This window comes from Lontra canadensis, unplaced genomic scaffold, assembly GCF_010015895.1.
Source record: "Lontra canadensis isolate GAN:19392208 unplaced genomic scaffold, GSC_riverotter_1.0 scaffold98, whole genome shotgun sequence".
NCBI classification, from domain to species: Eukaryota; Metazoa; Chordata; class Mammalia; order Carnivora; family Mustelidae; genus Lontra; species Lontra canadensis.
In genome coordinates, this window is record NW_022631092.1 from 6,593,129 (window position 1) to 6,620,388 (window position 27,260).

Genomic DNA, 27,260 nt, shown 5'->3' on the forward strand with positions numbered 1-27,260 from the left:
ATGCGGGGCTGGATCCCAGGACCCTGGGATCATGACCTGAGCCAAAGGCAGAGGCTTTAACCCACTGAGCCACCCAGGCAACCCACATCTTCTTTATCCATTCATCTGTCAATGGACATCTGGGTCTCCCCATCATATTTAACTATATTGATTACCCATAAATTGTGTTTTTTTAATTTTTTTTAAAGATTTTATTTATTTATTTGACAGACTGAGATCACAATTAAGCAGAGAGGCAGGCAGAGAGAGAGAGGAAGGGAAGCAGGCTCTCCGCCCAGCAGATAGCACAATGCGGGGCTCGATCCCAGGACCCCGGGATCATGACCTGAGCTGAAGGCAGAGGCCTTAACCCACTGAGACCCAGGCACCCCCCAAATTGTGTTTTTTTAAAGATTTATTCATTTAAGTAATCTCTACACCCCAGGTGGGGCTTGAATTCACGATCCTGAGATCAAGAGTCTTACGTTCTTCTGACTGACCCAGCAAGGTGGCCCTACCCATAAATTGTTTTTAAGATACTAAATTATTACTTGTACTGTCAAAGTTTTTTTCATTTAATACGTGTTTATTGTATGTTAACTATTTTTGGTTAAGCTCTGGAGTTTCAGTAATGAACACTATATAGACAGTAATATGTAATTTTCTGGTTGAGGATATTTTTGTGTTCTGATCATTTTAAATTAATAATTCATGAATATTATAAATAAGATTGTTTAGAAACATTGTAACCAAGTATTCGGGGGGGAGGGGACCCAGAATGTTAATTAGCTGTTATTTCTAATTGGAAGGAAAATGAACCTACCATATTACTTCCCAAGTAGACATGCCATACAATCAAGTTCTTACCTGATTCTTATGTGGTTTTAAAAGAAATTCATGGTCATATGAAGGCAGTAATTGTTGTACCTATGTGTTACTACATGATTTTAGAGGAAAAAGATTTTTTAAATGAAAGCCTACTGGGTAGCTCCAATAATAATAATACATTTTTTCTAAGTCCATCAGGGAAATCATCTTAAAAGATCTCATCCATTGATGAATTTATTGTCTGGTCAGGTTGAGAACATGAACCGTATGTACGTGAAACCACAGTGCAAACAATTAAAAATCAAATTATCAGCTAGAACAAGTAATTTGTTTTACATTGTGTAAATCATCTATGAAGTAAAAGGGTGTCCAAAGTGAAGTAGGATCGGTGAGGTCATCATTTATATACACGATTGTTGACAGTATGAGGGCAAACTAGTTGAAATTTCATTGGACTAGTGAAAGTTTAGATTAAGCTATCTCTTTTCGCAACTTGTTAACTGTTGGACTGACAGCTTGAAGTTAGTCTTGCTCCCGGCCTCTAAAAGTTTTCCTGAGAAGATTCAATAAATGAGTAACCAAGGACTCATTCTCTCCACCTCCCAGAGAATTTTGTAGAAGCAGAGTATCGAACCAGAGAGCACCTCTCATGACTATTTTATGAACAAATGGAAAACCATGCTCGTAGATTTGTCAGTTTTATTTCTAAAATAATTGAGAGAGAGAAAAGTTGGAAGGCAGCTGCTCCTTAATATTAGGCTTAACTTGAGTTAGATTTGGTAGACTTTAAAATATATATAATCTGCTTTTGATTTCTCATTCATGTGTAATTTGTTCCTCATCCAAAGACTTTAACGATGGAGATAAACATTCATGACATGAAAAGTCACCCCCTTTCTAAAGAGTTCCCTGTCCATCCATTCCCAAGCCCTCTGCAGAGTGAATTATCTGGGTCTCTGTTCCCTGGCTTATTCTTCATTGTATTATGGTATGTGGTGACAATGAAAAAAGGCTGTATATCCAGAGAAGCATATTTTTATTGTGGAGATTTTCTAAGCATGTACTAACTAAGGTAGAGAGAATGCTATGATGGGCTCACATCCCCATCTTCAGTAATTCTTGTTTTACCCCTACTCCCTTGTATCATGCTGCTTGATATATTCCTCTTGTTGGCTGGAGTATTTTAAAGAAAATCCTAACAGAGAAGGCCTTTTTCTTTTCTTTGCCTTTTCCTTTCCTTGTTCCCTCCCTCCCTCCCTCCCTCCCTCCCTCTCTTCCTTCCTTCCTTCCTTCCTTTCTTTTTTTAAGAAAGCTTTTTTCTTTAAAAAAGAAAAAAGGGGGGGGCGCCTGGGTGGCTCATTTGGTTAAGCAGCTGCCTTTGGCTCAGGTCATGGTTCCAGGGTCCTGGGATCAAGCCCCATATCCAGCTTCCTGCTCAGCGGGGAGCCTGCTTCTCTCTTCCTCTGCCTGCTGCTCTGCTTACTTGTGCTCTCTATCTCTCTGTCAAATAAATAAATAAAATCTTTAAAAATAAATAAATAAGGAAAAAAACAGAAACAAAAAACGACACCTTTGGGGTGCTTGAGTGGCTCAGTGGGTTAGCAGTTAAGTGTCTGCTTCAGCTCAGGTCATGATCCTCGGGTCTTGGGATCAAGCCTCAAGTTGGGCTCCCTGCTCAGCGGGGCGTCTGCTTCTCCCACTCCCTCTGACCTCCCACCTCTGCTCTGTGCTTTCTCTCTTTCTCAAATAAATAAATAAAATCTTTTTCAAAAAAATCCCATCGTTAATATACTGAACAAAATAAAATAGTTCCTTAATAACATCTTACAGTCCATGTCCAATTTGGCTCAAAATTTTGTACTTTAAAGATTTTTATTTAAAAAAAATTTTTTAAAACACAAGATTTTATTTATTTATTTTAGAGAGAGTGCGGGGGGAGGGGCAGAGAATCTCCCTCTGCCCTTCCCCTGACACATGTATATGCTCTTTCTCTCTCTTTAAAATAAATAATTTTGAAAAATAAAATTAGTTTGTATGAATCAGAATCGCAACCAGATCCCACACATTGTATTTGTTGATATGAATCCTCAGTTTCTTAAGCTTCTCTGTTACCACACTCCCTACTTCCTCTAAGTTTTTCCCCCCATGCTGTTTAATTGTTGAAGAACTCGGTTGTTTGTCCTGCAGGATTTCCCACATTTTATTTCTTCTTTTTTTGTTTTCTTTTTTCAGTCCTCTACCCCACATTTTAAATTTTGATGATTTTATCCTGGTGGTAGTGTTCCACATATACTTCTCTCCCATATTTCCTGGAATCTGATAAAGTTAGAGAAGAAATTGAGTTTGGATTCAGTGTCTTTAGTAAGAATGCCTCATAAGTGGTACCATTTGCCTGCAACTACAGCTTCACATCAGGAAGCACATCACTTACATTTGTTCCAGTTTCAGTGAAGATCAGTGGTTTTAGGGGCGCCTGGGTGGTTCATTGTGTTAAGCCTCTTCCTTCAGGTCAGGTCATGATCTCAGGGTCCTGGGATCGAGCCCGCATCGGGCTCTTTGCTCAGCAGGGAGCCTGCTTCCTCCTTTCTCTCTGCCTGCCTCTCTGCCTACTTGTGATCTCTGTCTGTCAAATAAATAAATAAATAAATAAATAAAAATTGAAAAGGAAGCAGGGTTCCTTTTTCCTGATATATGAATACGTTATTTCATACATGAAGTAGATACGTAGTTGGCCGCCTACTGGGTGCCTGGCATTGTTCTAGTTGATGGTGATACAGCGGGAAGTTCTATAGAACTTCATGGAGCATGAAGGCAAATAAACAAAGGTAATTGCAGATTTGGGTAAGTGCTATGAAGGAAGTAAATGGGTCGATGGGAAAGAATAAGAGGACTCGCTTTGGATAGGGTAGTCAGGAAGACCTCTCTGAAAAGGTGACTTCTGAGCTGAGACATGAAGGATAAAAATGATCAGTGCTGCCATTTATTGACTTCCCTACTACATGCCAGGCAGTATAAAGGATTTTCTTGCATTATTTTATTCCATAGACTCTGCAAAGTCTACTTTATAATTCCTGTTTTACAGATCAGAAAACTGATGCTCAGAAAAGTAAATTACTTAACTCAAGACCTTGAAACTTAGGAATAGGGGCTGGGATTTGGACCAAATCTAGGCCTAATTCCAAAGCCAGATGAGACATACCCTTTTCCTGTGTTGCATTACCTCTTAGACAAAAAGAAAGCGGTGAATACTAGTTAGTGTAGTAAATGGTTTAATTTATTTATTACTGAATGGTTATAATTTTGGAGTACATAATACTCATTTTACTTGGGAATATTTTTTATATAAGAAAACAGAACTTCTTGTCCAAACTAAATGAAATCATTTCAATATCTGTTTTTATTGTTTTCAATTTAATAATGGTTCTATGTTTAAAATACCTTAGCAAAAATATCATCCAGATATTTCTAACCTATTAAAATGATGCACCTTCTGAGTGTCCTTTTTGTTTACTTTTTGTTTTGTTTTGTTTTTTACTTCACAGATATTTGTTAAAACTTATATAAAAGGTATTTTAAAGTGTCTGTTTAAATTAACTTTAGTTAGTGAAATAACCAGATTGTTCAGGGTTCTATAAATAACCATAAAATTAATCTTGGGAGGAAATTTTTTTTCTTACACCAGCACTTACTGAGCACTTAAATGTATTCTCTTAAGTATTACAACAACTCAGTCAGGTCAGTAGGGATCCCCATTTTATAGATGAAGGAACTGAGGCACAGAGAGCCTACCTAATTTACTTGAGATCACCTTCTAGTAAGTGATAGTTTTTAGACCTAAAGTTCAAATCCTACGCAGTCATTGGTTTTATATCCTAAGTATTAAAAAGGTCATCTCAAACAATAAGAAAGTAGGAAACCATTATTATATTCTTCCTTGCCAGTAAGTTAAGTCCATACTATTGTCCAGTGAACCATGCATAAAGACTCATAGACCTTTGCTTTGGTGTCTTAAACTAGGACTAGTTTAGCAGTTAAAACCCAGATGCTAATTTTACAAACAAGGCCACCTCTAACAATATTAAAATAAAATGGTATTATTTCCTGGCTTAAAGAAAAATTCTCCAGTAACTATAGGAATGCTGTGGCATGAAGACAACATCTTAAATCTCTATGCAAGTCATACACAAAGTGTTATGGCAGTGAAAAACTGTGGCGTGAATAATACCTCCTCACAGCCCAAGACACGTGATGTATCTTGAGCCTCAGGGTTTGTTGGATTTTGTAATTTCATGAGCAAGATTTGTATTTTTTTTAAAGTTCTGTATTTCTGTGTGTTCCACTTGATGTCAAATCTGTATTCTTAGATTGTAAGGTTCCATTAAAAAAAATAAATAATTTCAGCCCCTCCTCCCTCCACTCCCCCTCCCCCCCACACTCATTTTGTATAATATGGTAATGATATCACCGTTGCAGTAATTACGGGTCATCTTCATTTCTTTCATCTCTGCCTGTTCTGATGGCTTCATTCCTTTGACGGAAAAGATTTGGCTCTGGGTGCTATGATTATTTTGTTAAGCGTTATTCGAATAGACAGGAGTGAGAGAAATTAATCAATCCAAATGCAATTAGCATCATGTTTAACCCAGTGATGGACGTCTCAAGGTGAAACAGCTAGGGGAGTTTCAGACATTATTATTCAATCCAATGGTTCTTATCTAAATTATAATCAAGAGAGGTTTTTATTGGCTTCTCAGTGTGAAGATGTAACTCTTTCCCTGCCCTAGGGGTCAAGAAGACTGGGCCTTCATCCTCTGTAGACTTTAGTTACTTCCAGCATGTTGAAGTGGGGATGTTTCAAGCGGGAAAGTTGTCTTAATGTCCAGGTGATTTGAAATTTATCTATATGGTGATCTTGGTCTGATTTTCCTGAGAGTGGAATGTGGCCTATGGATAAATTACTCTAACTTGAGGCAAAATATTTTGTGTATTGATCGAGTCAGTTTGACTAGTTATTGTTTTCTTAACCTTACATGATAGATTTATTGCTTTACTCACTTTATGGATGAAGAAATTAAGACTGTGTGAAGCTACTAGCCCTTGGTCATGAGAAAGGTTTCACCACGATGTATTACTACCATGCCCTGAAGCACAGGTGTTCTGCACAAATTTCTAAGTGTTTTAGTAAAAGTTCTCACCCCAAGAGTATTAATCCATTGCTTTGATCTCATTGCCTTTCTTTCAGTTGAGTTTACTCTTGAAAGGGGAACCAAGCAAAACTATAGTGCTCTGAAACGGTTACAAAATACAAATAAAAACTTGATAGCTCTCATTCCTGAACCAAATCTTCGGGGGTTTGATGTTGTTGTTGTTGTTTTGGTTTGTTTTGTTTTTTAGTAGGGAGAAGGATGATAAAGACTGAATATTTGAAAACTAGTCTTGTTTTGCTCTTGAGAGAAGGCAGGGCAAGGAGAGTTGATGGGAGAAACACAGGCTTTCACCTGAATACAACATTTTTCAAATGCCTGACAATTAAGATTCTTCTACTTCTGCTTTCAATCTTCAGGCATCATGGCTGACACTTCCCATATTTTATGTTCTTGCTTGATGTTTTATATTCTGAGAATAAATCTGTTGGCTGAATATTTCTATCCTTTTTTTTCTTTTTTGCTATGAAAAGCCATTAAAATTATTTTCCATATTGGAACTGTCCAAATTTGTTTACCTGTACATTGAGTCTTGGCTCTTCTTTTTTATATTACATCTTAGGTAAAACATTCGCCAGAAATGGGCCTTACCCTGAACTGAGGGGGAATGTTTAATATAAAATTATCCTCTCTGACTTCCCTGGAGGGAACACTGTTCTTAGCACCCCACCCTTTTGGAAGAAGAAAATCCTGTTAGAGAAACAAGACACCCAATAGAAAGAGAATCTGGAAAGTGTGCACCACCCCCCCAAAAAAAGACTTTTTTTAAAGAGCTCTCAGGCGGAAGATTTTCATAGTCAGTGATAGTTTGGTCACAGATGTAGCATCCAAACTGTTCTTTTGTCAGATACATGTTTCGGTCTCCTCTTGAAATGCTTATGCCCAAAGAACTTTAGGCAAAAGCCTCAAAGCTGTTCTGCTTACCTTCAAATGCTTCTTCTATGTAATTTAGAGAAAAGTGAGATTTCTACTAGAAACTCTCGCTCATGAGCTCTCCCATGAGTTCTTTGAGAATGGAGACCTTGTTACCATTACACCACCTTCTGAAGACCACCAAGTGTCTAAATGAGGCTCCAAAGTCCCCTCCTCATTCACGACACGGTACTCAGTTCATAGCACTTTCAGTTCTTGATGGCCGCACTAGCACAGCTGCTCTTGGATTAGAGGCATGAAGAAGTGCTTCATCCTCAACTTGAATTATCCATCATTTGCTGGTACGTTTTGTGCGGAGGCTGAGCAGGAGTGTGGGGAAGGATCACAGTCTGGCGAGCTACTCTGCTGAACCCCAGCTCTCTGCCAGAGCGACCAGAGACTTCCCACGTTCCTGCGAGAGAGAACACGGATTTATAAATCGCATCGGTTTCCTTTTGCTCTCCTCTAATGCACCAAAATAGGCTGTGAACAACTAGCCCGTCTCAAAGGCCGCTTCTCCTGTATTGGAATCTTCCCTAATATCTAGTACGGAGTGGTCACTTTGTGTGACTGACTTAACCATTCATCCAACCCCCTCATGCTTCCCCTGCCCAGTGTACCGTGATGACTGCAGATCCCTCCTGTCACAGTTATTAGAATGCATTCAAGGTTGCCAGGATGAAAAAAGTAATTTTTAAAAGCACCCAAACCATAATTGTAACCAATGGCTTCATTTCTACAAAACTATCTTTCAGTGAAGCTAAGTAAATCACTTCTGAGTGTCCCGATGTAAACTAAACTAGGATTGTATGTGTTCTTCTTCGCTGGAAGCAGCTGCTGGTAGAGTTAAGGAAGGCGGCTGCCTCTAGTCCCTGACATTACTCTGGCAGGCCTGGTTCTCCAGGTGAGACATTTTACGCGGACACAAGTCATTCCTGGCTCCTTTCGTTTCGCATTGGAGATTTTTTTTTTTTTTAAGATTTTATTTATTGGGGCGCTTGGGTGGCTCAGTGGGTTAAGGCCTCTGCCTTCGGCTCGGGTCATGATCTCAGGGTCCTGGGATCGAGCCCCGCATCAGGCTCTCCACTCTTTAAAATTTAAAAGATTTTAAAAATCTTTTAAAAAATTTTATTTATTTATTTATTTGACAGACAGAGATCACAAATAGGCAGAGAAGCAGGCAGAGAGAGAGAGGGAAGCAGGCTCCCTGCCGAGTGGAGAGCCTGATGCGGGGCTCGATCCCATGACCCTGGGATCATGACCCGAGCCGAAGGCAGAGGCCTTAACCCACTGAGCCACCCAAGCGCCCCTTGAGATCTTTTAGGAAGGAAATTGTTTGATCTCCTTTGGCCACTCCCAAGACTGCCTGTGCGCTGTCTCGGAGCGGACCTGCTACCTCTTTCTCCAAGTGGCAGCTGAGGAGCTCCAAGGCTCCCCTTGGCCAGCGAAGAACGCAGGGAAGGAAGAGGTTGAGACAAAGAACAACAGTCATGGGAACTTGAAGGGGGTGGGGTGGGAGAGGTGTGTGATGCGATTTCAGAGGCATACACCACTCCGTCGTCTCACGAAGGCCTCTTGTGCACGACGGGCTTTGTCAGTGGGGCAGCTCAGACACCACTTTGATAGGCAGCCAAGTCACGAAAGAGACACACCTGCACCACTGGAAATAGAGTTTGATGAGACAGTTGATGTGTGTTCCAGCAGCAGACAGGAAGTGTCTACTACGAAGGGAACCTGCTGTTTACTCCAAAACTCAGTTCCCACAGAGCACACGGACCCGTTCTTGGGCAACTGCAATTTGCTCCCCCCACATGCTGATCCCTGCAGCACGGATTTCTCTCTTCTCTCATTCTCCGCTTCCTCACTCCTTCATGGTACATAAAGTAACTGGTGTATATACACAACAAGCATATGGCTTTTTTAAAACAACATGACCAGTGCTATGTTCTGACTGACATTGAACGGACACGGAATGGGATAAAATACTGGTTCACTATATAACCCTTTCCCCGTTAGTGGCGTGCTTGTTCAGTTCTTACCTTGTATTCCAATAAGTTATTCTGCTCTCACTGTTTAACCAGAAAAAGAAAAGAAAAACTCCTTGTGTACCTTGCTCATTTGGGAGAATTTTAATGTTTTTCATTTATCATTATAAAACCAAGGGCAGTTGTATAACTTTTTTGTACATAGCTGTTACATGTAGGGCATTTTGTCTTTAAATAGAAACAAATTGCTCTGAAAGAAATGAATTCTAGGGGCGCCTGGGTGGCTCAGTCGTTGGGTGTCTGCCTTCGGCTTGGGTCATGATCCTCAGGGTCCTGGGATCAGACCCCACAACGGGCTCCCTGCTCGGCTTCTCCCTCTCCCATTCCCCCTGCTTGTGTTCCCTCACTCACTGTCTCTGTCTGTTAAATAAATAAATAAAATCTTTTAAAAAAAAGAAAAGAAATGAATCCTAGATAGTTTTCCCATCAAGTGTCTCTTTGCTTAAATAAACGTCTTGTTTGAAATGGAAGAAAGAAAGATAGTTATACAGTAGCTAGTGTTTACTAAATGCCTATGTGACCTTTATGTTAATTTCACCTTGAACCAATGAGGGAACCAAGGGGCGCCTGGCTGGCTCAGTCAGTAGAGCATGCAACTGATCTCAGGGTCGTGAGTATGAGCCCCATGTGGGCATAGACCTCACTTTAAAAAAATAATAAAATAAAAGTTGTATTAAAAAAAAAAAAAAAAAAGGAAACCAAACCTCGGGACGATGTCTTGGGTGACTTGCCTCCATTGGTCCAGGGTCCACGTAGGAGCTGAGAAGCAGCAACTCCAAGCCAGTCTGATGCTCAAAGCCCTGCTCCTTACACAGAGTATGCTATTTCCTTTGTTTCCTGCCAGTGGTATTAGAGTCTCCTAAAGACAGCCTCGTGTAACTTTTCTCCATCTTGCTAATGTTTTTAATTATGTTGAGGCACAGAAATATTTAAAGTAGTTTGCATTGGAATTGAAAACCAAACATTATGAGTTTCTCCCATTTCATTAAAAAGTTACTTAATCTTTACATTGTTCTCTACATTAAAGCCGAGCAGAATTTTATCAGGCAATTGCCTCAAAGTTATAATCTGGAAAATCTTTCTGTAATGAAACCCATATGTCATGGGCGAAAGGTGCAAAGCCCTGGCAGAGAGGGTTGGTCTTGTGAGAGAGTCTGCACCCAATCTCGTTAACCAGGGTGCCTCTGGTAATCCCTCATCCCCTCACTGGTGAGAAATCAATCTGTACCACTGAATCTTTTTCAACCAGCCACCAAGAAAATTTACTGCAGAGAAGGCAGTTTGGGGATAGTCATTGTGGAAAGGGAGCCAGAGGCAAGGCTAACTGTAGATGGAGGAATTGGAGAATCTGAAGAAGAGATTGTATTAAACAACACACCACCTTCCGAGCGAGCAGGATGGAGACCTCCCTTCAGCCCTGACCTCTCTAAGTAAATCCGGGTATTCACAGCTGCCGTGAACCCGACAGCCTTAGGGAAACGATGAAGGGGGCACATAGAAACTGCATAAACCTGGAAGTTGATTGTAGTTTCTCCATTTGCTGTCTTTGAGTGTGTACAAGTGGTCTCCTGTCCCACATTCTCAGCAGCAATTCACATGTTGCCCCTACGGCGACAATCTGTATTGTGACTTAACTCCGTTCGCGGGCTGCGTTGCGTAGGAGGGCCTGTGATCATGACTTGGCATAGAGGCCGTGCTTCTCTTGTGCGCACAGATACTGTGGTGGCGGATCACCAGTGGATCCCTCCTGGCATACTTATTAGAATGTGGGAGCGGCGTTGCCTTCCTGTTCAACCTCAGAACCCTAGAGGATTAACCCAGAACTAGAAAATGGTTAAGCACTTTTACTGACTCTAGGTAAAACTCCAGCAATCTTATCGTCTCTAAGATTGTCTTCTAACACATGGTGGAAAAAAAACAGGAGAAAAGAGAGGAACTGGAAGTGTCAGGCTGGGGAGCATATAATCTCACCAGGGCCCTTAATGCAAGAATTGCACCAAGCCATAACTAGTGGGAACAAGAAGGGATGGAATGAGGCAGGGGAGTAGAAATGTCTTCCTCTCTTCTGTAAGCAAGCCAGAGACATCTCTAAAGGCTCTTCCCTGGAGATATTTGAAATCCTTGGTGGGAGTTTTTTCATAAAATACATTTACATATAAAACCCTGCTGGAAGGGGTGTGTATGTGCTTGCGTGCAAGTGCACGCGCTCGTGTGTGTGTGTGTGTGTAAGAGGAATACAGAATAGTAGCAGAAGGCTGTCTCCCTACTCCTAATGGGATTTTGTAGCAGCATGTGCGAGTTTGTTTCAGAAGTCAAAAATGAACAGATGTTGGTATAAATTACCTCTGTGTCTGATGTCTTGCAAATTAAAAGCGCGGTTGGCATCGCTAAACAATTTCACTAGGTTTAGGGGGTGCGGCTAGCAGGCGGCGATTACTGTCGCGGGTCGGTAAGAAACCTCACACTACAGCAAAGCAGCAAGGCAAGGATAAAGAGATGAGGAATAAAATAAGGGGTTATGTGAATTAATCAGAGATGTTAACATCTCCAATAACAAGTGAACAGGAGGGCTCGAGGTCTGAAGCTGCCCCTGACCCACAGCAATTTCTCTGCGCACAAAAAGGGCTTGGTGCTTAGGAGGTGATTTATAGAGCACAGCCCTCTTTTAGGGAGCAGCTATGTCACAAATTCGTATATCTCCTATATGGGACTGGCGAGTAGGGAAACTTTCTCCCCTCCCATGTAGAAGATGAGGTCTTTGAATTACTTCTACTTTTACGGGGGTTTTCTGCAGCTCTGTGTGCTCAGATTAGGTTGCAGGGGGAGGAATGATTGAGTGGGGAAAGGGTTGTTAAAAAGGATTGGTTAAATTCAAGGAGAGCTTGCCACTGAGAGACTTTGGAAAAACGGTTTATTTTGCCTTTTAAATCCTTTTGATCCCCCAACTAGATTGCGTCTTTTTAAATTTGATGTCTTAAAATATTGGTCATTCTCCCATTTGGGGAAGAAGACAGTAGAGAATCGGGGACATGAAGGGAAGCAGGCAGAAATAATTAGTAAGATCAATACAGAGCTCCAGGCCCAGGATTTTTGGAGCAAGGCTCTGTTCCACCCAGAGTTTAGGATTACCCACGTCTGGTTTCCAAAGTACCTGCTTCTAGCCATGCCGCGGGATCATTTGATAGGATGTACAACTCCTTAGTAAGCACCAGAGAGGAGGCAGGAGACCCAACCAGCAGAAATAAATGATGAAACCCACTCTGGCCAAAAGTTTAAGTCAGAGGATCAGGCCGAGGGAAAAGCTTCCAAGGAATGGGATTTTTGAGGTTGTTAGCCTCCCTTATCATAGTTCATTCATTCATTCACTCAGGAAATACCGAGTGCAGGAGAAGCCGCAGACTACTCACCCTCTTTGGAAAGGCGGCGTGTTAATGGCACCACTCTACCAAGCATGTTCATTGCTGAATAGCCAAGAGAAAACCAGGGCAGGTGGCATTCATGTGCTACTCATTTGCAGATAAAGAAACAGGCTCATAGATCTTGCCTATCCCAAGGTGTCCCCTCCCCACTGCTAAACGCTAGAGCTGGAACCTAAACTGAGTTCAGACTCTGTGTCATCTGCAAGTCCACGCCACCTCCCCTGGGCAGGAAAATGCCTGTTTGGATTTCCTCTAGAGTAGTTAGTCCTGCCTCTGTCTCTCCATTAATCTGGCATTACTTTGATCAAAGGAAATTCTTTTTCTTGCCAAATAAGCAAGATAAATTTAGGAAAAACAACCACCACCGGCAATGTAGAGAATGAAGCCCCGAGGGCCGTTAACAGGTCTTAGTGTCTCTGCAAAGGAAGGCAACAGACATTATTGTGTTCCTGCTTGGAATCCTTTCGTATATTATCATTCATCCAGCCAACATTTATTTAGCAGATACTACCTCTAGTGTTCGTGATAGAAAGAATAATGAGCCTCTGCCCTCAGTTCTTACCCTTTAGGGCAGGAAGACACGTATATAAACAGATAACTGCAAGTCTTACCAGAACTTTGTCTGTATAGGGTTTGGTGCAAATCCACAAAGGAAAGGAACAGTCATTTTGACTTGAGCCCGGGTGGGGTTGTGGGCACATGCGGCAGCACTTAGCACTGGAACTTCCATTCCTAGTTAGTGGGATTTCCTTGCCCTTTGTTGGAGCTCCAGGATTTGTGAGAGGTGAAGAATATATGGACTGCAGGTACCAGAACCTTCTCTGTGGTTACGGAATTTGTATTATTGTAGTTCTCTGTTGTACAAATGAACCAGGAGCTACTAGGGAGGGGGGAGGGGAGTCCACCCATCTAGCACCAGGTCTGGACTTGAGTCAAGCCACAGGAGGCGGGGCAAAGGTCCTTCTCATTCTGCAGGTGCCTCTCCAGCCATCTCACTCTTTGGCCAGGATGGGGACATACTCTTAGGAGGCCACAGGCGCAGCCTGCTGTGAGCCCACCGCCCGGTACCAGGAGACTCCTGGCCTCTGGGACCAACGGTTGGAAACTTTGAGCACTGTTAAATCTATTGAAGAGATCTGGGAAGATGATTTTGTCAGGATGAGGATGAAGGGGGTGTTATAATACATCCACTTGCTATGAGTTTGCTCAGCAGAGCTGCAACAGCGGGCTTCTGGAGTGGCCCTTGTAATTGAGAAATGTTTTACTTTCATTTTGGAGCCTCATATGTAGGAAAGTAGCTGTATAAACCCTCTTGTAACCACAGCATTCAAAGATTGATGGTGCTGAAAGGCAGAGAAAGACACATAAACCTTGCCTGGCTGTATTAAATATCTAAGGACTGACAATGCCAAGAGAGAGAAGACCAAAGCTCTATAAACCCTACTTTATTACACCATCCACAGATGAGCTGCACCGAGGGAATATAAACCCCGTTACATTACAGCATCCAGGGACTTCTACTGCCGAGAGATGGGGTAAATGATCTCTGATTCTGATCTGAGATTATAAATGTCCAGAGACCAGCAACCCAGAGAAGACTCTAATCTTGGTTGGGTTGTAGTCTCCAAGAGCAAACCCCCTGACATGAGTATTTGGTTACATTCTGAAGAAAGAGAGAGGGAGGTTTGGGGGAATTCCCTGGGGATTTTGTTCAGGGGGGGTTGACAGTCTTTCCCAGTTGGCCTTATAGCAGTTGCTGGCTTCCTACAGTTTTCGTCGTCAGTGTTGGTTGGTTTTTTCCCTCTTTTTGGAGGTTAGTGGTGATTCAGTCTGTTGTGGTAGCAACTGTTTTTACAATTTGAATTAGTTTGCATTTTTAAAACCTATTTACCTGAGATCTCTTGTGCAGATTGTGGGTTTTCATTGATCTTCCATTTGCTATGATTGCAGCCAGAGAGATGACACGGGGGAAATTTCTCAACATTCTGGAGAAACCCAAGAAGTAGCAGCTGCTTGTGGATGGGATGTCCTGGGGACTGGAACTGTGCCCTCCCTCCCAGTGGAGCTCTGACGATGTGCAACTCTCTGCTTCCCGGTGAGAGGCCGGAGGGTGCCCCTCCAGGACTGACCCTCCCCCCAGCTCCTGGCACTCTGCACCTCTGAGGACATTCGGCGGCAAGAGAGGAATTTGCTCTGTTGAGTCTCAACAGAAGGATGAGCACGGTTACTCAGTCAGCTTCCGGACTTTGACCATCTCAGCCTTGGATGTGGGTGACACCAGAGAGCACATCATTCTTAAAGGTCAAAGTTCTGCTCTGTCGTTTCAGAAAGTGATGCAGGAGCTCCAGGATCTTACATCTGATTTGATTCGGTGATGGCAAAGTCAGCTGTGGCACGTTGAGTGGACGGGTTCTTCTGGCTTGTACTTGATATCTTAGGAAGTATTTATGGTGCGAGGAGACAGAGAACAATTAGATTCTGAAACAGACCAGTGAACTGACCTGTGAACTCTCCGTTATATATTGGGTTCCAAGAATCCCCAGCTGGAAAAGCCAGAGTCTTCTTGACATGTATACCTGCTTTAACAATTCTGTACCTCTCACAATAGTCCCCATGCCCCAGTGCCTTTCATTCCCCACCATCAGTTCTGATTCCAGGAAAGAGGATCCTTGTGTATCGAGTCCCTCCTGGGAGTAAGTAGTGAAAGGCCCATGCAAGGTTGCACTGGGTTCTAGACCTCAAGACCAAGCTAAAGATGAAAGAAAGGACTTCTGAGTTCCAGGAATCGGTTAAAGACCCACACTAGAAAGTCAGTATGGCTGAAAAGGTAGGAGAAGGGGATTGTTGACAGGAGTTCCCATTTGATTAAAAACAAGAATCTCTAATTGACCTGAAAGGAACGTGCTGTGGAATGGTGGCAGTGTTTTGCCCCCCCTTGTCCCCTCTCACAGCAGATATTTCATCAATGTAACAAATACACACATGCACGCACTCGGGAAAAAAGAATTTCCGGACTTAAATGCAATTCCTATGGAGCTCTTTGCCAGTTATCTGTCTCTGTGTTAAAACCCAAAAACCTAACCCATGCGTAAAATTGGTTACACATGTTCTCCATATTTTGTCTTGTAAGCCAGCCCCCAGCCTCTGATGTTTCGAGAAGTACGTGAGGCTTCCTAACCTTCATGCAAAGAACATCTACATGGCAGTTGGCCAATGGTGTTTCGTTACAAGGACAGTTGTGGTTAAGCTATTGGTCCTGAGTGTCCGTGCTAGGGTGCCACACTCTTCAGTTAAATAGCTGGTCTGTTAACCATTTCTGACATGTGTGCCTTGTTTCCCATGCTAGAACTAATGTTGGGTTTTTCTCTCATTTTTGCCATCCACGCGATTTTACGTATTGATAAGGAGAAAACTTGAACACGAGTCACAAAGGATGGGTAAGTGAGAAAGAAAAGATTCTGCCTGGATGCAATATAGAAATTTAGGCTGGAGAGGCATAGATTTTAAGTTAGGCCTATTATCGACATTCCTTTTTTCTCAAAATGCAGTTGGAGTGGGAGGGAAGGAGAGGGCAAAAAATAGTGCCACAACGTCAAATTTTTCCTTTGCTCGGTTTTTGAGAGTTGATGACAGGCACTTTTAAGTGTTTGGGGAAATTGAGACATACATGGAGAATATGAGGATACCTCCCCAAAACCAACTCAGGTCTGTAACCCAAGGCTGTGTAGTTGGTTTTCTGGTCTGCTTTGGCCTTTCTTTTATTGTTATCTTATTCACCAGCACTTAACATAAGTAGATGTTTTAGAATTGCAATATTTATTGGTTTTGTATTTGTCATCCTTAGAAATGTTAATGATGTATTTTTATATTGATAATATAAATGGATGTGTAATGTGTGTGTACTTCAGGGTGTTAGAAGACTGTGCTTTGTACTTGATGGTTTCTGTGTCGTCATAATAAATATGTCCCTTTCATAGGAGAGTGAGTTTTTCTTTTCCTCAAAGGGCCAAGTTGCATACTTAAAGCATTCATCAGAAAGTACAACTCTAATGATAAATAACCTGCTATTTTCCCCTTAATACCAGAGTGGGTGGTGGGGGGCTTTACGACCATCTACTACTTGGTCTCCCAGCTTCCAGTCTGTTCTACCGGCCATCCAACCTCATTACTGCTCAACTCCCTAAAGTATTACTTAAAAACCTTTAATACCTCTTTGTGTCTAATAATAAAGTCTGGGTCTCTTATCCTGGCATTTAAAACACTCTGCATGTAATCCTCCTCACCCCTCCTCTCCAGTATATGGAATCTGTTAACAGTTAATCTGAACAGTTCCATTTTCTCACTTAAGTACCTTTGCTCATGCCGCTGAGTTCCTAGAGAGTCTCTTTTGCACATATCAGACCTACCCTTCCTACAAACCCCTGATGAACCACCTGGAAACAGTCTTTCTCCCTGCATTCCTACAACACGTACGTATCCCGTCCTTCTGACTTTTACCAACTCTACCTTATATTTAAGTGGTCTGAGTGCATCTCTCTCATCCCACTAACCGTAAGCTCCTCTCCTACGCATCTAGTTACTCTTCTGTGTCTTCTTTGAGCTGGAAGGGTCCATACCTGCTTGCAGACTTCCAGTTAAATATGATGGAAGCAAATGTTTCTCTGCTGCCTACTAAAATCCTTAGTGTGACTTCCTTTTGGACTCTGCTCTAGAACTAGAGAAGAACAAGGATTAGTCCTATCGCTGTCCCCCACGGATAGTTTACCTGCCCTCAAGCAGAGCCTCATGCCCTTTCAGAGAAACATTCCATATGAGGAAAGCCAGTTGCTTGGCACCATTGGCTCATCACTGATTTCCAAGAAAACAACTGGGTGGGCAGTAGATTGTGACCTGGAAAAGCCCGGCCGGCCAGCTGCCTCCACAGGGACAGCGTCATCACCACGCTGCTCTAAATCTTGAGAAATTATTTTTCCAATAAATAATTATATATGATTTGCCCACAGATTTCTTTGGCCTTCCCTTTGCCATTCTGAGTGCCTTCCTCACAGAAGCATCTGTCGGCTGAGAGGAATAGCACCAGGGCTTCGGAGACAATTTTCAGATTCTTATTCAAGTCTTTTCTCACCAGCAGTCTTGTTTCTTGCTCTCTTCCGTGTCTCGGATTCTTGGTTGGCCTCTGCTGATTCGCCTGGCCTTCCTTCCATTGTCAGAGCACCAAAAGTTCACAGGCTATTAACTGTATTAATAGCAAGATGCCATTGTTAATTTTTCTGTGTCTTTTGGTGACCCACTTATCATATTTTTTAACTGGACACTTGGGAACTGCTGCTCGTTTGTGGTTCTCTAGCTGCAGCTCCTGTCTTTTGGGCCGTGAAAATGGAGCTGGTGAGTCAATCCATTGCCTTTTCGGTTTCTGAAGGCTGTTTGGACTTCCATAGGAGCTTTGTGATGAAACCAAGAAATTTCCTTTCCGGGGGGATGCTCTGGGCCCTTCTGTTTCCTTCCTCCAGGATTAAGGGCTTGCAAAAAAGAGAAACAGGCAGAACAGGAAGGGAGGAAATGGGCTGGTGGGCCAAAGTAGATGGTCCCAGTGGTCAGACAACATGATTCCTTACCAGCTTTCAACTTCTACACAAAATCCATCTCCAACCATTTGGTTACGTTCTCCATTTTCTGTTTGCTTCATCTTGTGCCAACCAGACGGCCCCTGCACGGGCATCTCTTTCCCCAGAGAGCCTTAGAGCCTCCACCCCAAACGGTGGTTTGTAAACCGAGTTTGTAAGTTCTGACTGGCCTCTAACTGACTGTTAAGCCTCTATTGAGTCTTCTCTGGCCCTTGGGGGCTGTGTCCCCGACTCTGCCTAAAGAGGCCACCAGCCTTCCCACTCTGCCCCACACTTTTTCTTCATGATCAGGGGCATTCGGGGGCTTCAGGTGGCCCCAGGTGCAACCACGAGGCTCATGGTTGGCACAAGGGCTGGCAGAGCCTGTTAATTAGCACATGAACACCCCAGTGCTCCATTAGCCAGGCCAGGCATTCGGAACCTTCCCCTCCTGTGGGCCCCTTCCTCCTAATGAGAGCGGGAAGAAGGGCCCTCACAAAACACTGCCTCAGAAGAATATTCCGCTTTGTCCCCACCAGTAACCAGGGCTGACAGGATCACTCTGTCCATTTCTCTTCTAATTAGCACAATTCCAGCATGGCCTGAGCCAGCAAATGGAGAAAAGCGATCAAAAGCGATCGGACAACCGTACCGAATCACAAACACAAAGAGGGCCATTCCCTATAATTAGGTGAGACAATTCCTCAGTCTTTTCTCGGCTGGAGTTTGCCGCTAAGACTCTTGCTGTTTGGGTCCCAGCAACACAAGTTACATGTCTCCCTGGGACACTAATAAGCCCCAAATTGTCTTCCGCTTCACACAACTCTAACCAGAGGACAGATGCCCGAGGGTAGGGGGGGAACACAGTGAGGGGACAGGGTGTCTAAACAGCGAAGCAGCTGCGGCAATGTCTCCCCAACTCCACCAAAAGGCAGACACTGGGGCTGTGGGCAGAGAAGGAAGAGGCCATTCATTTGTTGGGAGAACAGCTCCGGGTGCAGCCTGGTCCCATTGCCTGAAGTCCTGAGAATTCTGGGACCTCAGGAGAGACCCACCCTCTGCTATTTGCCTCACCCCATTCATTTGCCACCTCTGGCCAATTGTCCCCTTCGGGTCTCCTTGTCTCTTCTCCCACATGTCCACGCTGGGGGCATCGTGGGCAGCTACAACCGTGGTACCATCCTTGGACCTGCACCGAAGCCCTGTACAACCATAGTTGACGAACTTGAGGCTAGCTAACGTGCGGCACACACATGGGAATTCTACACGCAAAGAATTCGTGACCTGGAAGGGACACTTCCAGCACCCATTCACTTCTGGGTCTCTGGCTCTCTCACAAGCCTTGCCTTCTATCCCCATTCTCTCTCCTGGAAGATCCCTGTCTTTTTAAACAGAGCAGTGGCCCAACAATGGCTAGGGCAAGAAGCCACCAGTGGCCACACTCCATGTGGCTCAAAGGTTGGCCACTTAATAAACAAGACACCGCTCCCTCGGGATTGCAGCCCATTACTGGGATTACTAGGCGTGACACAGCCATGAACTTGGTCATAGCCAGGGACAAAGGAATGCAGGGGAGAGTGGCATGTGGAATCGCAATTAAACTCAAACTCTGAGCTGAGTTGGACTCACACATATTTTCATCTTATCCTGTTCTCTGCTTTCTGTTTGGATCTCTACTTGATGCTTCAGAAAGGGACCCCCAATACCAGAAAACAATTATTTGGAATCCAAGGAGCCAGAAAGCTCAAGTAATAAGAATTGCTTTGTTTTTCCATCTTCCCTGTCTGAGACACACAGAAGTACCAATGAGGTTTGGCTTTAAAATAACTTTTGGGAGATGTCAAAGAATCTGACCCAAATTCGTGCAGTCTCTTACAGTTTCTTTGGTTATAAACAGGGATTAGAATAGTACTTGCCACATAATAAGTGCTTAATAAGAATTTGTTGGAAGAGCTGCACCATGACACTCAGTGTTCATAGCTTTCTTGCTAGTCTCAGTTAAGAGTGTGGATCTGGAGAGAGAAGCAGTGTGTGGTCATGCAATTCACTTCTCTCTGAACCAGTGTCCTCGGGACATTTCCTACGAGGCAGGCAAGGGGCGTCTGGGGTGCTCAGTTAAGTGCCCAATTCTTGGTTTCAACTCGGGTCATGATCTCAGGGCTTTTGTGAGATCGAGCCCTGCATCAGGCTCTGCACTGGGCATGGAACCTGCTTAAGATTCTCTTTCCCCTTCTCCTCCTGCCCCTCCCTCTCCTCAAAAAAAGAAAGAAAAAAAAAAGAGAGAGAGAGAGAGACTGGCAGGCAAGCATCATGGATAAGGGCATAGACGCTGACGTCAGATTCTCTGGGTCCAAATCCTGTTTTTGCTGTCTGCTAGACATGTAACCGTAAGTAAATCGCTTCACCTGTTTAGTTTACCCCTTTATGGGGTGGGTCCAATAGTAGCGTCGAACTGCTAGGGTCATTGTGAAGATTAAACTAGTACTTGCAAGTATTTAGAACAGCACATACCCTATCTTACCCATTACATGAGCGCTTGATGGATAGAGCTTTTAAAATGGATTCAATGCATTATTTCATTATTATACTCACATTTGTTAAAAATTGGTAATTCTTACAGGGAAAGTAGAATAACTTCCGGTTACCTAGAAGAGTTGGAAGGGGTAAAGCAGAGAAGCCATTTCTCTCACTCTTTGCCGAGAGCTGACCGCTTCCTGGGTGCCCCTGCCCTCCTCATCCCACCCTCCGGGGCAGCCTGTGCTGGCGTGGACATTCAGCGAGTATCACGGCCGACTCCTCGTTGCTCACGAACAAGGGAAGGAGAGGTGTTCTTCGTGACCGTGGCGGGTTTCTGAGCCGATACTGAGCTCTGCAGAAGCCTCAGCTCGTTGTACTTCCCTAGTCTTGACGGTCCTCCCATTTGTTGAGCATCCACACTCTTCCAGTCACCGCACAGGGGTGCTCTTCCCTGTTTTGCTGCGTCCTCCAGCCCTCCCCACCCCACCCCTACCCCGATCCCGCCATCCTTCTTCCAGATGCTCCCTTTCCAGGCCCGAGCAAGACGCACTTGGGCCTGAACTGCCCCCCTCCTCCGCCCCCCAGCAGTCTGCTCCGGGCTTTGCCCTCCCCAGGAGCCCTCGGAGAACAGCCTGGCCTGCCTGTGCAGGCCGAGGGCCTCAGGGTCGCGCGGGGCTGAAAGTCACATCCCAGGGCTTTCCCGGATGCGGCCAAGCCCCAGGAGCAGAGCAGGCCCGAGCCAGCGGCTTCACACAAAGGAGCAGCTGAGAAGAGTCGGGTTGGAAAAGTCAGTGACTTTAGGCGGAGCAGAATTGAGAGGCATTGGCTGCAGCCACCAGCAAACCCCTGGGTAGGGCCACGAGGGTAGTATAGGGGTCAGAACCATAAGGGTCTCTGAGAAATAGGGAAAGCAAACTCCCGAGAACTTCTTCCTTGGCCTCCTTTTCACCTCCATTTGTCTCTGCTGTCACTGCCTCCACCTTTTTTGAGAGGGAGGGAGGGAGAGGCAGAGAGAATCCCAAGCAGGCTCCACAGTCAGTGCAAAGCCCCAGGCTGGACCCAGTCTCACGATCCTGAGATCATAACCTGAGACAAAAATCAAGAGTCAGATGCTTAACCGACTGAGCCGCCCAGGCGCCCCTGCCTCCACCTTCTTCTCGGCAGACCCTCATCCCTTGCTTTTCTCACAGGGCTGCTTACCTCAAGCCAACTGGCCCTTTGTACCTGGAACTATTGATTAAATTATGGTACATTCACATAGTGAACTATGATGCAGCCAGTTAGTATGTTTGCCAAAGGTTACGATATCATGGAAGAAATAGTTTGTCATAAGGGTAAGCAAAAATAAAATAGCAAGATATAAAATTACAAATGCGACATGATGTCCAATATGGGGGGGGGCAGGGTATTATAAGGAAATAGACCCAAGGTGTAAACGGTACTTACTGCCCGGTTGGAGGATGGGGGGGTAATTTTTGCTTTTTTCCTAAATTTTCCAAACTCCCTACAGAATCACGTGTTGTGTTCATCATATGTGGGGGAAGCCTCTGGAGCTAAGTATATAGGTAGATGGGGCTTAAAATGTCCGATCAGTCCAACCTAGTACCACGCACGTGTGCGTGCGCATAGGCAGACTTCACCGGTGACATTTATTTATGGTAATGAGGTTCATTCTTGTGTATGAACATGTCTATCAATCTGTAAACCTCTAAGTATTTACCAAGCACCCGCTGAGCATCCAGCCCTGCCCCAGACCCTACTCCATCGGGTAAAGTGTGGATGAAATGACTTGTGCCCTAAGCACGCTCCTTCCCAGGGCCCGGGCCTCCTCACATGTTACAGGGCCTTTGCTCAGGAACAGAAAAATGTTTTCTTGGTACATGTTCAGTTAGGGCTGCCAAATAGCTCTTTTTCCTCAGTCCATGCCCCCATAGAAAACTATATCTCACCTAATTTTGATGTTGACTCTTAAAGATGAATTTCCCCAGCTCAGGGGCACACCAAACATTTCTCCAGATGTTGTGCTGTGAGACTGTCCTTCGCTGCTTTCTTCCCACTTGTTTTCCCTTCCCAACCAGGAGAGAAGGGGAGGAAAAAAAAAAAAAAGAGGAACTTGGGGTCAGGGGTAGGCATGGTTCAGGGCGGCCTGGAGTGATACTCCTCTGTTTTCATCCCAGAGTGCCAGACAGAGGCACTGCACCCTCCGGAAAGAACGTGAGGTACCTTCTGTGCAAGCTGGGATCTGAGGGACACAAGGGGTGCGTGGGGGGGTGGTTCTCACCTTTATTGGGAACACGTGTGTGTATAGTCAGGGTCCCTGCGAGGTGGGAAGCAGGGCCGCGGAACTGATAAAGAAAGAGACGAGAGCCTTGGGGGCTGGTTCACATGGAATCATGCAGAAGAATGAACTCCATCCTCCAGAAATGGGTCGTCCACCCCGGGCCCCGGCACTGGAGTCTACAGGCCCAGGGATCTAACTAGGCCTTGAAGGGCCTTAAGGAGCTTTGGTCCTCCTTTCCCTCCAACAGAAATAGACGTCATGATGAGTAAGAAAAATGCTGTGCCTGAGACCCCTGCTCCCTCCTCTGGGTCACCGGTGTATGTGTCCTTGTCCGTCCTGTTGCCCAGAGAGGGGCTACTTCCTGCCCAGCTCGGGATAGCGAGACAAAGAGGAAATGTCTGCCACACGTGGCCCTGCAGCCTGCCTGACCCGCGGGGCCTTTCAGCCTGAAGAGCCGGGGCCCCACGATCCCGGCCGCCCTCCCGGAGCAGCGAGGAACACACTGGGACAGAGAGCTGAAGCCGTTGTTACAACATGAGGATGGCAGGACAGGCGACACCTCACAACATCACCAAAGATTGATGCAAATTGGTTTGGTTCTGACCCTGTCACGCCAGGAAGGATAATGATTCCTGCCGCGCAGGGGCCCAGGAGGGGGCGCGTGGTGGGGGCTGTGAGGTTGGGTGGCTCCCTACGCACCTCATTAATGATCTGAAAGACAGGGGGAAACAGCATGCTAATGAAACCTGCAGATGATTGGTGTCCCAAACCCCAGAGAGGACAGAGAAATAGCACCGCGAGACCCAGAGAGCTTAGAAATATGGGCAGGAGATTGTCAAATGAGGTTCGTCTTGGGAAAATGAAAGTCGACGTGTCAGGCAGGAATGATGAAGGTGCCTCTGGGTGGAGGCCTCTGAACCTGGATAGCAGAGATGGGTGGCGGGGCAGGAGGTTGAGTGAGGGATAGGGTCTGGGGTGTGGTGGGGGGAGACAGAGGAGCTGGCCTTGAGGACCCAGGGGACAGATCCCCTGTATATTCCTGGCGGGCCTGACCACAGCCCGAAGACTGGAGCCAGGCTATGGAGCCAGGCAGGTGGCTGTGGCCCTGTGGCCTTGGTCAGCCCGGGCCCCTGGGCAAGGCTGGACTCTGGCTTCACAGCCCCAAGCTATGCCTATTTGCATTCAAGCCATTGAAGCTAAAAATGGCATTTTTGACTTGAAGAACGAAGATGAAACAAGCCAAAACATATTTATTTTAAAATGTGGCCCCAAATTATTGAAAATAAGCTTATCAGGAGTAGGGGAGGGGCACCTGGCTGGCTCAGTTAGTAAGAGCACGTGACTCTTGATCTTGGAGTTGTGAGTTTGAGCTCCATGTTGGGTGTAGAGATTATTAAAAAAAAAAAAATTATGGGAAAGAAATATGTCCCCCATCTTCAGTGGTTTCCCATTCAGTAAACATTGTGTGGAGGTATAATTCATTTGCATTAAGCATACAAATATTAAACGAACAGATCAGTGAATTTTTTAAGCAAATCAGTTAACCTCACCAAGTCCTGATTTCTTTGTCTAAAATGGGTACAACAGCAATGCATATCTCACAGCTGTACGGTGACGATTAAATGAGATAGACTATGTAAGCCCCCTAGGACATGGTGTGCACTATATGGGTGATGATTATTACTATTTATTACTCTCTAATTTTATTCCCTAAGCTTTACTCCTAACTCTCCAAGTAAAGGATAAACTTCTTGAAGTCAGGGACTATCTTAAAATTCTTTTTCAGTGTATAGATGCTGAATAAATCTTTGTTTGAGGGGCGCCTGGGTGGCTCAGTGGGTTAAAGCCTCTGCCTTCGGCTTAGGTCATGGTCCCAGGGTCCTGGGATCGAGCCCCACATCAGGCTCTCTGCTCAGCAGGGAGCCTGCTTCCTCCTCTCTCTCTCTCTGCCTGCCTCTCTGCCTACTTGTGATCTCTATCTGTCAAATAAATAAATAAAATCTTTAAAAAAAAATCTTTGTTTGATATGTTGGTAGTGCCAGAATTCCCTTTTAATAGGAATAATTTTGTTCTAACCCTACTCAGAACTACTTTCAATGAAATCTTTCTTTAAGGGGCACCTGGGTGGCTCAGTGGGTTAAGCCTCTGCCTTCGGCTCAGGTCATGATCTCAGGGTCCTGGGATCGAGCCCCGTATCGGGCTCTCTGCTCAATAGGGAGCCTGCTTCCCCCTCTCTCTCTGTCTGCCTCTCTGCCTACTTGTGATCTCTCTCTTTCTATCAAATAAATAAATAAAATCTAAAAAAAAAAAAAAGAAATCTTTCTTTAAAATGAAACAAAGCCAAGAAAGGAACAAGGGGCCCCTGGGTGGCTCATTCATTTAAGTGTCTGCCTTTGGCTCAGGTCATAATCCCAGAGACCTGGGATCAAGTCCTTCATTGGGCTCCTTGCTCAGGGAGGAGCCTGCTTCTTCCTCTCCCTCTGCTTGCCACTCCTCCTGCTTGTGCTCTCTCTCAACCTGACAAATAAATAAAAATCTTAAAAAAGAAAAGAAAAGAATAACATTAAAAAATGAAAAATAAAATGAAACAAAGCCAAGAAAGAAAGAAACAAGGGGTGCCTGGGTGGCTCAGTCGTTTAAACACCCAACTCTTGATTTCAGGGTATCAGGATTGTGAGTTCACGCCCCATATTGGGTTCCATGCTGGGCATGGAAACAAACAAACCAAAATAAAATGCTGATGCCACACATTTTTTCAGACAGAACATTCCCCATAATATTGTGCTAACAGCACAGCCACCGTTGGATGAAATCTTAACCCAAAGGAAAGGAACCTGGCTTTTGAGTCCAATCCAGATCTGAATTAGGGTAACTAACCATCCAGTTTGCTTGGGACTCGGGGGTTACCCAGGGCAAGGGATAGTCCCACTGATGGGACAGTTGTTCCCTCTAGTCTGGACCCAAGCTCTGCTACTTCATAGTTTTCTGGCCTCAGATAGTAATCCTGGCCTTGTTGAAACGTTTTCTCTTCAGTCAAGGGGTTTGTTGGAAGGATCCAAAGAGATGCTGTTTGATAGTTTAGCAGTGTGTTTGACACATAATAAATGCTCAGTGAATTTTTTTTAATTTTCTTACTAACATATAATGTATTATTAGCCCCAGGGACACAGGTCTGTGAATCGCCAGGTTTACACACTTCACAGCACTCACCATAGCACATACCCTCCCCAATGTCCATAACCCCACCACCCTCTCCCTACCCCCCTCCCCACGGCAACCCTCAGTTTGTTTTGTGAGATTAGGAGTCTCTTATGGTTTGTCTCCCTCCCAATCCCATCTTGTTTCATTTATTCTTTTCCTATCCCCCCAGACCCCCTATGTTGCCTCTCAACTTCCTCATATCAGGAAGATCATATGATAGTTGTCTTTCTCTGATTGAGTTATTTCACTAAGCATGATACCCTCTAGTTCCATCCACATTATCGCAAATGGCAAGATCTCATTTCTTTTGATGGCTGCATAGTATTCCATTATATATATATATATATATATATATATATATATATATATACACACACACACATACATATACCACATCTTTATCGATTCATCTGTTGATGGACATCTAGGTTCTTTCCATAGTTTGGCTATTGTGGACATTGCCACTATAATATTTGGGTGCATATGCCCCTTCGGATCACTACATTTGTATCTTTAGGGTAAATACCCAGCAGTGCGATTGCTGGGTCATAGGGTAGCTCTATTTTCAACTTTTTGAGGAACCTCCATGCTGTTTTCCAGAGTGGTTGCACCAGCTTGCATTCCCACCAGCAGCGTAGGAGGATTCCCCTTTCTCCGCATCCTCGCCAGCATCTGTCATTTCCTGACTTGTTAATTTTAGCCATTCTGACTGGTGTGAGGTGGTTTCTCATTGTGGTTTTGATTTGTATTTCCCTGATGCCGAGTAATGTGGAGAAATGCTCAGTGAATATTGACATAAACTGTCAGATTCCACATAAGCAAAGGCAGAAACAGGCATAAACTAATTTATGATGACAGAAGTCAGAACAGCGGTTATCCTTGTCAGAGACCAACTAGAAAGGACCTTTCCTTCTGCAGGGCTAGACATGTTCAAGGCGCAAATACTGAGCTTTATCACCTCTGGGAAGCCAAACATGATATTTGGGTTACCAAAACCATTCTTCGATACTCTGTTGATCATGTAAATGAAGGAAGAAAGAGAGAGGAGAACTTCAATTTGTTTTCAAAATGGGGCAAGTTAAATAAAAAGAATCTGCAGAGAACTTCAGTTCTTGCTTCTCCCTTCTACATGCTCCATCCTACAAAACAAAAGCTTCTGTTTTGCTGTGCTCAGCTGTCCTCTCTGCCTCCACTCATGCAACACACTTCTAACATCCCCATCATATGGCATCGATTTGAGAACCATGTTGTGCGGCTTTGCTTGGCTCTCT

The 27,260-nt window shown here is 44.4% G+C and overlaps 1 protein-coding gene across 2 annotated transcripts in view; it reads left to right on the plus strand.

The window, feature by feature from the left end:
• LIN52 (lin-52 DREAM MuvB core complex component) overlaps nucleotides 1–27,260 on the plus strand; it is a 138,792-nt gene that overhangs the window by 100,955 nt on the left and 10,577 nt on the right. Inside the window, exon 6 of one of the 2 annotated variants that reach the window (XM_032837521.1) lies at nucleotides 14,338–16,366. The exons of the other annotated variant lie outside the window; for it this stretch is intronic. Within the exon in view, the coding sequence (XP_032693412.1) occupies nucleotides 14,338–14,393 (56 nt within the window). The 3' untranslated portion in view covers nucleotides 14,394–16,366. Of the gene's footprint in view, nucleotides 1–14,337; nucleotides 16,367–27,260 lie in introns of those variants that run through there. 2 annotated transcript variants of the gene reach the window in all.